Source organism: Hyposmocoma kahamanoa, unplaced genomic scaffold (assembly GCF_003589595.1).
Source record: "Hyposmocoma kahamanoa isolate Upper Pololo Valley unplaced genomic scaffold, ASM358959v1 90238, whole genome shotgun sequence".
Classification (NCBI taxonomy): Eukaryota; Metazoa; Arthropoda; class Insecta; order Lepidoptera; family Cosmopterigidae; genus Hyposmocoma; species Hyposmocoma kahamanoa.
Window position 1 is genome coordinate 125 of NW_020654596.1, and position 12,621 is coordinate 12,745.

The 12,621-nt window shown below is 35.1% G+C and overlaps 1 protein-coding gene across 1 annotated transcript; it reads left to right on the forward strand.

Moving 5' to 3' along the window:
- Positions 1-4,861: 4,861 nt before the first annotated feature.
- On the forward strand, positions 4,862-8,455 carry LOC113236230 (inducible metalloproteinase inhibitor protein-like; the record flags this gene model as incomplete). Its single annotated transcript, XM_026472238.1, has 3 exons — positions 4,862-5,038; positions 6,172-6,357; positions 8,055-8,455. Coding segments are annotated over 3 exons (623 nt in total), but the record flags the coding sequence as incomplete, so codon positions are not given.
- Between the last annotated feature and the right edge of the window lie 4,166 nt (positions 8,456-12,621).

The window sequence follows — 12,621 nt, forward strand, 5'->3', positions numbered from 1 at the left end:
TTACTTCATACCTCAATGCGATTTCGCTTGGCTGCATTCAAGGATGATACTTTTTGTTATAGAGCTGTGATTTTGATAATAGGCATTGTATTAGTTACTTTTGTAATGTAGTAATTCTTATATATTTTACCACTAATACATAGTTAAATATAAAGTCCATATCGAGTTCTTAGGTTTTCGCGATTGTTACACATAGGAAATGAAACTATTTTTCCGGATTTAAATCGCGTGTATTTGTTTTTTCAAACAAACCGACGTTTCGACATTTAATTTATAACTTTTGTAACTATAGTGAAAAAATAAGGTGGTTTGCATCAATATTAGACATAACTGGTTGAAGACTGTACCACCTCAGTCAACCGTGACCATGGGACCTGTAAAGGGCCCTGTAAAGGGAACGATTTAAGTCCATGTTAAAGAGTTTGTCCAGGGAAGTACTGCTATTTTACCTATTTCTGCCGCCAAGCATTGTGAACTGCGTTCCGGTTTTGAAGGGTAAGGGTGCTAGTATAATTACTGTCATGGGACTTGTCAATTTATGTCACCTTTAATGTATGTGATTTAAAGAACTGAGTGGCACTGTAACTGTTATGGACAGACGTGTTGATTATCACCAGGCGTAAGACCTGTTCGTCCCGTCGCATCAATGCCATAAAAAAATCTAAAGTCTAAAATCAGGTAGCAGTCTTCGAGTATGTATCAGGTATTACCTATTACTTGACACATTGGCATGTAAAATATCAGCACTATTACTGAATAACAATGACCACTGAACTGTTAAAAAGGTTAAAACAACCCTGAGGGACATCTAGACGCATCTAACAAAAAGATCAGATAGTATTCACACTGCGGCAGTGACTGGTTTGTTTTGCAAAAAAAAAGATGTTTGAAGCTAATATTTTATTTTTCGTTACTGTAACCCTGGCTACAGGACTTTTTGTTACCAAAGGTAAGATTTCTTTTTTTTCTTTTTTTTTTTACATTCTTTTACTATATATCTCGTCTAATTCCTTATTTTCAACCGATTTATAAAAAGGAGAAAGTCTCAATTCTACTGTATGTTTTTTTTTGTATGTATGTTACGTGATAACTCCATTTGAAAAGGGTACCTCAGCAGTGGTCCCATTTAAATTTGTAGAAAATATTCCATTTGTAAGGGTGGCAAATTAGGGGATGACTCCGGTTTCGCGCACTTTCCGGTAACCGATTTCAATAAAACTTGGCAAATAGATGTAATTCCAGGAACTTTAGGTCACGTGAAGTTGGTTTTTTAGTACTCTGAACTGAGATTATTTTTATCGTATAGATGGCATACACTATAATGTTTGCTAAGTGCGCCAGATTTACAGGGAAGTGCCTCAGTGGCAGACGGTGCCCATCCTGGTCTGCCACGCAGAGGCCCCGGGTTCGATTCCCGCGCCGGGAGAAATATTTGCATGGCCTACATTTATTTCTGTTGTGAGTTTGGGTGTAATTTGTGGTTGTCAATGTGTGTGTCCAAAGCATGGGTTTCCCTAAATAAAAGATGGTACGTCGTGCGGGGAGGTTACTTTCGTGCACACCAACTGATTCCAATTACTAAATCTAACTCATTGACTTACAAATAAATGGACGACGGGTCTAACACAAAAACCACGAAAAAAATGTCCCAAGTAAACCTATTTAAACGTAGTGACATGTAAAGGAATATGAAAAAGCTAAAACGTTGAATTTAAATTGTAATGTCATCGCAGTACTGTCTAATATTGCTTGCTTCGCTGTCAGTCGAAGAAACGAAGACTAAAGCGTGAATGACGCTCTGTATACGATTTTAACGCCCTATAAGTTCGGACACTTTTTAGCGCGGTCCCGACGTCCATATAATTGTAAGTCAATGATCTAACTAGTGTAATTTCTAATAACACTTAATGAACCATTATCAAATTTCATTTTGTTATTAATAAAAATGTATAAAAGTAATAACAGTTAAAGCTCATTGTCAAAGAGTTCGTCCAGGACACTGCAACCTTACCTATTTCTGCCACCAAGCAGTAATGTAAGAGTTACGGCGATTCCTGAGATGCTCTGTTATTTTCCAGGACGTCCGTCCGTATCACATCCGTTTGTTTTGATAAGAAAATTAACATAAAACAAAATCTTACAATTTTGACTTCTTAGACTTGTTCATCCAGTCATTTAAATTCCGTAAGAACTAAGGGCAGAGTTAGCTTAAATAATGATCATTGCTTAGAATAATAACGCATAGAATGATAGTTACATATCAAACGAACTGTCACAAGTGAGGCAAAAATCAAATTCATGTAGGCTAGTTTTAGTAGTAGGTTAATTTTCGGTTTTAGTGAATATTTATATAAAAATACAAGTTGAAACGCGTTACTTCCTTGTGGAATGTGATGTTAGTATCTATTTTATGTTTGTCTGACGCCTTTTTACACTCATTTACCGCACATTTCGTCATTTTTAGCTAAAACTCTGGAGGTGTTCGCGGTGCAAGTTGACCTTGAGCACTGACGGCCCGCCCGCTCGTGTAGGCCCTTTGGGAGCGCTTCAATTTGCCTCACTTAGCGTGTGCGGACTAGGTTTCTATGCGTTATTATCCTAAGGATTATTGATAGAAATGTTCTTTTCCTATTTTCATTGGTTCCCCGGAAACGTTTAGTTATTAAACTTTCTATTCCAAAGGCTAAAGTATACTTTGTTATTATTATTGGGAGAAAGATGAAAGAAACGAAGAAAAATATCATCATGGTGGTCAAATATAATAATAATCTCGGTGGTCAATCATCGTGACATTCAACAAACTTAAAAATTGCAATTATTAAGGCGACATTTCTAGTCAGCTACTGGTAGTTGTAAAGTTACCTGGCTGAGAGAAGAAATAAATTTCTCACAGATGGCGCTACGACAAAAAAAAATTGTTAAGAAACCAAAACCGTTCCTTCCGTAGCTTAGTTGGCACAGCGTCTGGCAGGGTTTGCTAGAAGACGTTGCTTGGTTCGAATCTTTGTATTAATAATTATATTAAAAGTTTTTTAAATTTTTTTTTGTTTTGTAATTTCCATAATTTTGAGTTACGACACTTTTTGGTTTAATGTGTCATATATATTATATAGATTTTACATAGATATATTATGACTGTTGAATAGGATTATAGAAATAGTGCCATTAGTTTTGAAGTTTAATGACAACGTTGCAGAAAAAAATAAACGGAGCAAAGACATTTTGTCGATCTTGGATGTACATTCCTTTGCCTTTTTTCGAATGAAAGACGAAGTTAATGGTTTGTGATGGTTTAAGTTATTTATTTCACAAAACAATACAAATTTGCTAGGTAACATAAAATTTCTACAGAGAGTACGTGTTGACATTGAAATATTCAAATGAACAAATAAAATTTGATAATAAAAACAAGTTTCTCTTATCAGTACGCTAATAAGATATTGTTGGCCCCAATCAAGTGTTGCAAATCAATTGCTATGGTGAAACTTTAATAGCAATTATATATAAAAATAAAAACATGAAAACTGTGATAAATTCTTCATTACGTGAAATTTCAATTTTTTCCGGTAATTTGTTGGATATTTGAGGTCCTTCGTATATTATATTTTTCTTACTTTAATTCGTCCGGTGCATTTGTAAATAGTATATCATACTAATTAATAATATTCAACCAACCAAAATATCTATCAACTATTCGATTGCAACAAGAAATATAGCAGATAGAAAAAAATATCTTGGAGCTAGTAGTGTTCATACATATATGGAAGAGCTCTGATTCTACTTAAGATACGATGAAATACGAGTAAGAAATCCATTGATGGTCACACCGGATCCTGCGAAGTATCTTCAGAACAATCCATATCAGATTTTTTTGCACTATATGTGACATTAGCAGTGTTCGGAATAGGTAGAGTTTTTTCGATGAACAGAGTCAAAAAGTGGAGACTCCCTTACGACAATATTTTTTAGGTCCTGGATTTTTTCGGGATTGGAAAAATCTCTTAAGTACGTTAATAATTGACGTTATGTCTGTTAATATTTGCGATGAGTTGTAGCAACACAATTACATAAATTTCTTCTAAGTGTACATTTTACAAAAGACTTATCTCCCGCCAAACTGGAAACAGTTCCTTAATACATTTAATTAGAGTTGTTAAGATATACAGACTGTTTTTAAATGGGACATTATGGGGAAATCCGAAACCATATCCAATTTTTTTTAAATTAAATCTGACCAACTTCTGCTATCTCATTTTTTTCGTCTCATACCGATTTCTTCATGAAACTGAGTCGATCAGCGCTAAAAAATTTTGATTAATTTTATTCATTTTTATGGACAACTCACGCTTGACCATAAAATTTACTATGCCAAAATTATTTTAAGAAAAAGATTTAATAGTTCCTAAGACAGTTTCCTTGTTTATTCTATGGTTCCGGAGTTCTCCACACTCTGTCATAAAAAAAAACACTGTATATTTCAAACATTCTGTTGATTTATGGAGATTCCTGCGGAATCCTAAAACTATCACATCAACTCATCGTGCTCCAGTACGTCTTAACTTTCTGACTCGATTTTCATATAATTTTCAGAAAGTCAAAATTTTCCTACATATTTGGAAAAATTGGTGTTGCAAGAAATCGTCGCAAAGTTAAGATAAATAGTCTACCTGCCTATCCCAAGGCAAAAGCTAATCTACTTAAGAGATTTCCCCAATCCCGGTAAGATCCAGAACCTAAAAAATATTGTCGTAAGGTAGTCTCCATTTTCTGTCTATGTTCCTAGAAGTTTAGGTAAAAAAACTCTACCTATTCCGATCACTGGACATTACTTATGATATTTATAATACGTAATAATATTCAGATGAATGCCCAGCTAACGAAGAATACCTCCTGTGTGGTTCTGCCTGCCCCTTCAACTGTACGAACCCTGTGGGTCCTGTAAACTGCACCGAAGACTGCACCGAGGGCTGCTTCTGCAAGTCAGGGTATTTAAGGAATGAGAACGGGACTTGTGTCACAGCTGATCAGTGCATTGGAGGTAAGTGATAATCCCGAGATACCATCTCTCTTTTACGACCATTTTACGACCCATAATAGTTGCAGTACTCGGAAAGACCCGAGGGGCATTGCCACTGAGACATAACGAAGACAAGGCCAGTGTGCTTTTACTTTCACCAGTACCTTTACCCTTCATAATCGATGCGTACTAATGCTCACATTACTGTTCGGCGGCAGAAGTCGGTGTAAAGATAGTACTTCCCTGGACGAATTCTTCCACAAGAAGTTCTACTGCTTCTAATCATAGATGGAGGACGACTTACAGGATGCCAGTTGTTTCTAGTTATCTCATTATTTTGAAAAGGCTCTTTAGTTACATTTTTCGCTTGATAAACAAGTGTACAGAACTTACATTTTGCACAAGTCAAAATATCAGTATCTTGTTTGTCCACGGTTTGCCGTAATTTTCGTGCTTTGTAAGCAGGTTAGTCACAGCTCTATAAAGCTCTGATCGAAATACCAGTGGGGCGTAGTTTTTTAATTTTGTCTCTTTTTGTTCATCACAACGGTATTGCCCAGCGTACTCAGTTTGCCATATTGCCAGTTCTTCTGGTGTAGCAGTAGAGCTCCTTCTGAAAGAGTTCATTTAGGGAAGTACTGCCACTTTACCTATCTCTGTCGCCAAGAAGTAAGCATTACTGCGTTCCGGTTTTGAAGGTTAATTAGTGTTGGTTGATTTACAGGCACATTAAACTTGTTAACTTATGTCTCAAATGCAGAAGTGCTCATCAGATCTGCAACTGTTATGGACAGGCGTGTCGCTGTCCCGTCACTTGGAATCATAAAAAAAGTAGTGTCCCCTTAGGTTTTTGCGGCTGTTACACCTAGGAAATGTAACATTTTTTTTGGATCCAAATTGAATGTATTTGTTTGTTGATGACTTTACCATCTCAGTCTGCCGTGACCATGGGACGGGTAAGCCCGAAAATTGGTTTGTTTGAAAAACAAATATACACGATTCAGATTCCAAAAAATAGTTTCATTACCTTTGAGTGTAACCTCTTCGCTGCCATTACACTATCTGAGTGGTAATTCTGCTCATGCGTAGTCTTTGTCTACTTTTGTGGTACTGTTAATTATCTAAAATTCACAATTCGTGTTTTGTGATATCAGATACAAATCCAGTTTGCGGAGTGAATGAGGAGTTTCTCTCTTGTGGCACAGCATGTGCCCCCACCTGTGCACAACCCGTGCCAGAAGAATGTGGTCTCGCCTGCAGTATGGGTTGCTTCTGTAAATCAGGCTTTGTTAGAGACTCGGCTAGTAAGCAGTGCGTTACTTTGGACAAATGCCCTATTGGTGAGTTGATTAACTTTGTTTAACCCGTTCATCGTCAGTACTTACCTCACTCCAAAATATCACTTCTTAGTGTTATAGTACTTATATTGACTCAGAATAATCATGGACCAAATAACCCGAGGGGATTCGCGGTGCAAGACAGCGTAGACGGGTATTTAGTACGTATTGGTACTCTCAATTAGACAGTATTTTTTTGTGTGTTATGTTATTCGTTTACTCCGGCATTTGTAAACTGATTTCGATGATTCTTTTTTTGTTGGCAAGAGGGTACCTCAGTATTAGTCTCGTTTAAATTTGAAGAAAATATTCCACCTCTAAGGGTGGCAAACTAGGTGATGAATCAAGTTTTGCGCTCTTTCTGGTAATAGTAATAGTAGATGTAATTCTAACAAAAGAAACCGATATGCAACCTTTTGAGGTCGCGTTTTTTAATAAAATAATTAAAAATTATGATCCTTATAATGAAACGGGATACCCAGTATTATCATGTTCTGATATTCCATTTTAGGTTACCTATCAGTAGCCCGAAATGACATTTGGCTTCCTTCCACAAATTGATATTCCAGACATAACGTTTGCCCGAATTTTCAAATCTTCGAAAGTAATTTTGAGAGAAAAATGTTTTTTCTTTTAAACTTAACCGAACCTAATCGTGTCCTTGCGATAAACATCCAACATATTCTGAAAGAACACTGTTTCGTTATAATTCGGTTTTCGGTGTAATGAAAATTCGAACAAACGTTATTTCGGCAAAAAAATTGAGTTCATGATAGGTTGAATAATAATTCATTTTACGCTAAACGTCGTTACTGTCCATGAACTGTGCCTCTCTCTACCATGAGATGACAGTGGCAATTATCGATAGCGACCGCGTAAAATGATCGTATACAAAATATAGTTTCATTTTGCGACCGCTAGGGGCGCTGTATAATTTGCCATACAAAATTGTGATGTAATTTACGCGGTCGCTAGCGACAACTATCATGGTAAACTCGTGGTAGAAGTGTAGTAGAGCCACTGGTCAATTTCTATGTACTAACCGACCAAAACAATTAGAAAACAAATGCCATACATACCATGTGTCTAATTATGTTAGAAGATATGCATCTGCTTTTTTTTACAACCATTAACAACTCAACTGCATTTTTTAGTGTATATTTATTGAAGAGCTCAGTGGCTTAAATGTGTTACACTGTACTGGATGAGGAGGTCTCGGGTTCAATTCATGGTAGAATCAAATTGGGAAATGAACTTTTCTAAATAGCTTCTGGTTTGGGTGTTCTAGGATAGTACAATGAATTTCCTAGTTTGGGACCAGGAATTTCTAACAAGGTTGTCTAGCACATTTTTATTACTGTTTATATAATGTGCTCAGTAATTCCCTGTGCTTGATCAAAGAAAATAGATTAATTATATTAAATACATTTGTAACAACCACAACTTTAACACGCCATTTTACTTTAACAATTAGTTCCATCGCGTCACCACTAGATGGCATTAGTTGTACTCTGAAACGCGCTAACAAGCACATACAAAAACTCGTAAGGTCCGCTAGTTCGTTCCGTGTCTTAGTTGGCATAGCGTCTGGCCCGGTGTGCTTTAGCAAACAACGTCTTTTAAGACGATCGAAGGATTTTTTTCCTAGTCATCTTTGTGTTAATAATTGAATGAATTTTATAAAACACTTTTATTTCCAGAACAATGTCTAAATCAGAACGAAGTATACGACATCTGTAATGCAGCATGCGAGCCAACTTGCGTAGATCCTCAGCCAATTTGCACTAAAATATGCTCCGGGGGGTGTGTTTGTGCACCGGGACTATTACGTGACGACAAAGGAGTCTGTGTCAGTGTCGGGAAATGTCCTAAGAGTAATTCTACTGATCCCGGGTTATTGGGAAAGTATTTAAATGTTATTAACAGGATTTTGCACTTGTCGTCTACTAATAATGAATAATGTTGAATAAATAAGTTATGGAAAACCATTTAAAATTTACAATATTTTACCGAAAGGTCTGAGACAAACCTTATCCTATTTAAGAAACAATTTATTGACTAATAAAAAGTATTAAACATGTATCCGAATTTTTAAATGATAAATCCCTAATTTTTGACATTCGTTTATTGACATATTACGATATTATTTTGATGTCTAGTTACCATTAAAATTGATTCATGTAACTATCACCGCGTTTAAATTACTGACCCACTCATTAAATCCATGTAATATTATAGTATAATATATATATTTGGATGGACACAGTAAAACTATAGTTATTTTGTACATGTCAACCTTAGAATAATAACGCATAGAAACCTAACCCGCACACGCTAAGTGAGGCAAATTGAAGCGCTCCCAAAGGGCCTACACGACCGTTCGGGCCTTCAGTGCTCAAGGTCAACTTGCACCGTGAACAGCTCCAGAATTTTAGCTAAAAATCACTAAAAACGAAAATTAACCTACTACTAAAACTAGCCTACATGAATTTGATTTTTGCCTAACTTGTGACAGTTCGTTTGATATGAAACTATCATTCTATGCGTTATTATTCTAAAATGTCAACTCTATACAACCTGTGTTTTCACATATATATTATATTAAATTAATTATAAGCTTTACACACCGAATGCGGCGCGGTTTTTATACAAATTCGACCGTACGTACGTATATTGAAGTCACTACATTTACATTTGGGGCTCCTTGGTCTATGTACGCCGAAGCATGATTAAGACAAATTATTGGTTTGTATGGCTCGTGGTGCACTCACGTCCAGTAACGCGGGTTGTCATACGCGTCGTTAATTATAGAATTAAAGCGGTCATTCGCTCATTTTTTTTTAATGGTGTAGTACTAAATCGAATTTAAAATTTTGCAATACATAATTATGAATTTCGTAACAAAATTCTAAAATTTTCTCTAACTAAAGATTTTTGAGCTTGAATTGTTAAGAGCTCTCATGCCAAAAACATTTTGACGTTGGCTCCGCCCCAATTTGTGAAACAAATATATGCATGAAGTTCGCGTGACATGCGACAGATGTTGAATTTTGCGCATTAAAAGTACCAAATTCGTTTTAACGGAATAACTCTAAAACTAAAGAGATTGAAAAAAAAAATCCGTAGTGACTGTTGTCGATCATGCATAAATATAATTAATTATCTAATTTTTGTCCTAATAACCTGTAGCATTTCGAGGATAAATTTTTGTTTTATGTTTCTGATTAATGTCTATGCTTGAATATATCGTGTAGTTACTCATACAATATTTTATTTTTAACTTTAAAGTCGATATACACCTCTAAAATCAAATCGAAGATTAGGAATTTTTCCTCTGCTCCTTCTTAAAGGTAAGGGCATGTCTTCAAGAGGGGCTAATTTTCGATTTTTTTTAACATTGTGCAGTAAGGAAAAATCAGTAAAACCTTACATGAGATTCCGTTAATTGGGCAACAAGATTCCTAACAGTTACTGACATACCTATTTGATTCACTGAATTCAGCGAAATCGAATACAGTACACCGATGTCAGAAATTATGCACCGAAGGCATAACAGCATTTACTTTTTATACAAAATCTTAAGAAAAACGCAAAAAATACAATCAATAATCTACATAAACTTCTATAATCTGACTAACTATTAAATCAAATCTTAAAATCCAGTAGGAATGCTTTTAAACGCAAGTTTAAGGCTCTCCTGCTGGAAAATCAAAAGGAATTCTGTTAACTTTTTCCAGCACCTATTTATTTATACTTTTTGTAGGTATATGTATTAAGTATTGTAATGTATTTTCATACTTATATATACATTATTTGGAAGTATATAAACATACACAACACACCCACACACATACATCTGTTACTGTTTAATATGTACATATATATAAATATTTTATTGATATGTTCAAGTACCTAAGTATGCTTGCATATGTTGTTCCGTGACCTCACTTAGGGTCTTAACTGAAAAACAGCGCTGGGAACGCGTTGCGTTTTCCAGCAAATACTGAGTTTGTAACCCTTTTGTTACCGCGGGCGACACCACACAAAGTATCTCAATATTTAGTGTTCTTTTTATTATTTGTGTGAATAGTTCCTGTTTTAATTTTATCAAACTTTTGTATATACATTTTTCTTTTGTGTTTTTGTTTCGTAATTATATATTTATGTTTTACGTTGAATGTTTTGTTTTAGATCCGATTTGTTCCGATTTCTCTTTTTTGTCTTTTGTCTTTTGTGGTGTTATTATGGTAAACAAGTAAATGTATTTTCTTTCTTTCTTCTTTCTTTCTAAAATACTCAAATTTATACGAAAAGCGATCAAAACAACGTAAACAAATTTCACATTATGGCTATTAATTCTCTATCAGTCTACAGTCTGACTGTTCAGCCCTTTTTAAGTGTGTTTTCTTATCTTTTTAAAAATCTAGAATGCAATCTGTAAGCTGCACGATTAATGTCTTTCATACCTTTTGTACCTGGCCAGGTAATTTATGCAACTTCATAATCTTTCCTTTAAACCTTGCATATAGAATTAGATCGCTTTTTATTTTTGCTTTTTTATCACGTTTTTGCATAATATTCTTGATTTTCAATGATTGTTTTAGGTCCTTACCTATAAAATTGCCATTTTATACCTATATAGAGAATAGAAAAAAAATTAACAACATATAGTTGATTAATCCAAGTATTGACCATTATTTCCGATGCACTATTGACATTTTGATGAATGTGCATTGACGATTCTGCTAAAGTATTTAAAGGCATTTTTCACCGCCTGTTTTTCAATTGTTTTCAAATGTCAATTTTTTCTTGTAAAAAGTTATCCAAATTCCGAAAAAAATATAAATCAGTCGGAGCAAGGCCTGGTGAGTATGGTAGACGACGGAGAGTTTCCAGTCGTACGTAGCTCATTGTAGTTTTGAGAAGGTCCGATGTGCAATATGTGAACGCAAATTGTCGTGAAGAGGGAGTCGACTAGAGCAATTGACAAGTCTCGGTTGTGTCACAGAAAGCTTGTCCATCATCACTTGCAATTCTTCAAAGTACACCTCAGTAATTGTTGTGCCAGGTCTCAAGAAGTTGTAGTGGAATATATCTTGAAAAAAGACGACAGATATCGGATTTATGTATGTTCCACAAGATTGCTAACAGTTTTGCAGATGCCACATTGTTGCAGATGATATATATGAAAGTGCCAACTCGTTCCTTACGTATACCCCAACTATTCTGTATTTCACATTCTATCAACAATGTCAGGAGTAATAGCTCGATATCCAGGATGTGTAGATATTACAATAATATCTGTTCTGATCATGATCTGTACAATGGTAGTTATAACAATTTTAGAAGACTCTTGCATTCGAATCCACCACCTTAATTTCTTTACGTAAGCTTTATGTTTTTTACATCTTTTATTCCCTTTTTTTGAAGCATATTTAAATAATTTCTTCTAGGTATTAAATGTCCACTGTTTAGAAGTGTTGTGTATAGCTATAATTGGATTGCAGGTTTATATTCACTCATGTAGAAATAGTTTTGTCGATATATATTTTGATCTGTTGCTTACCTTTTTTTTCCTTTATTTAAAGAGCTTTGTCATAATAAGCGACTACGCCTCTCTATAATTATATATTTATATTATAAAGTAAAGAGAGAATTGAAGCAGCTTATAATTGCCTTAAGTTCAAGCCTCTCTCCACCAATCTATATAGCATCTTGGCTTCCCTTGATAGTGGAAAGGCCAAGACGCTGTTGCATCCGTCAACTTATCAAAACTGGTCACACATAGCAGCTACATGAAATCTAAAAGAATCGTTTCGTCTACACTCCATCAGTATATGATATACGTCCTCCTTTACGTCACATACAGAACAGTTTGGTGATTTTGTTTTCTTCATCATATACGCAAACTTATTTAATGGAATGTATCCGGACCGAAGGCGTGATGCTAATACTAAATGTACACTTGAAAACGTCACATTAAGCTACTGCTCGTTCACTACGCTGACCTCCCTGTGAAGAACGAGCAAGAAACTCTAGGGATTGCTCTTTTGAAATAAACTTAAATGCTATGGAATACACTTTGAATCAAATTTGTGTGGATTCTGGAGCCGTGTCGTCTTTCCATACATCTTTATCTAACGCGTAGTCTTCAATTTTGTAATATGATTTTTGGATCAAAATATTTTTAATGTAGTTTTTAAACTTAGGAAATGATAAGCTTAATATATGCTCCGGAATCTTATTGTAAAAACGTATACAGTTCCC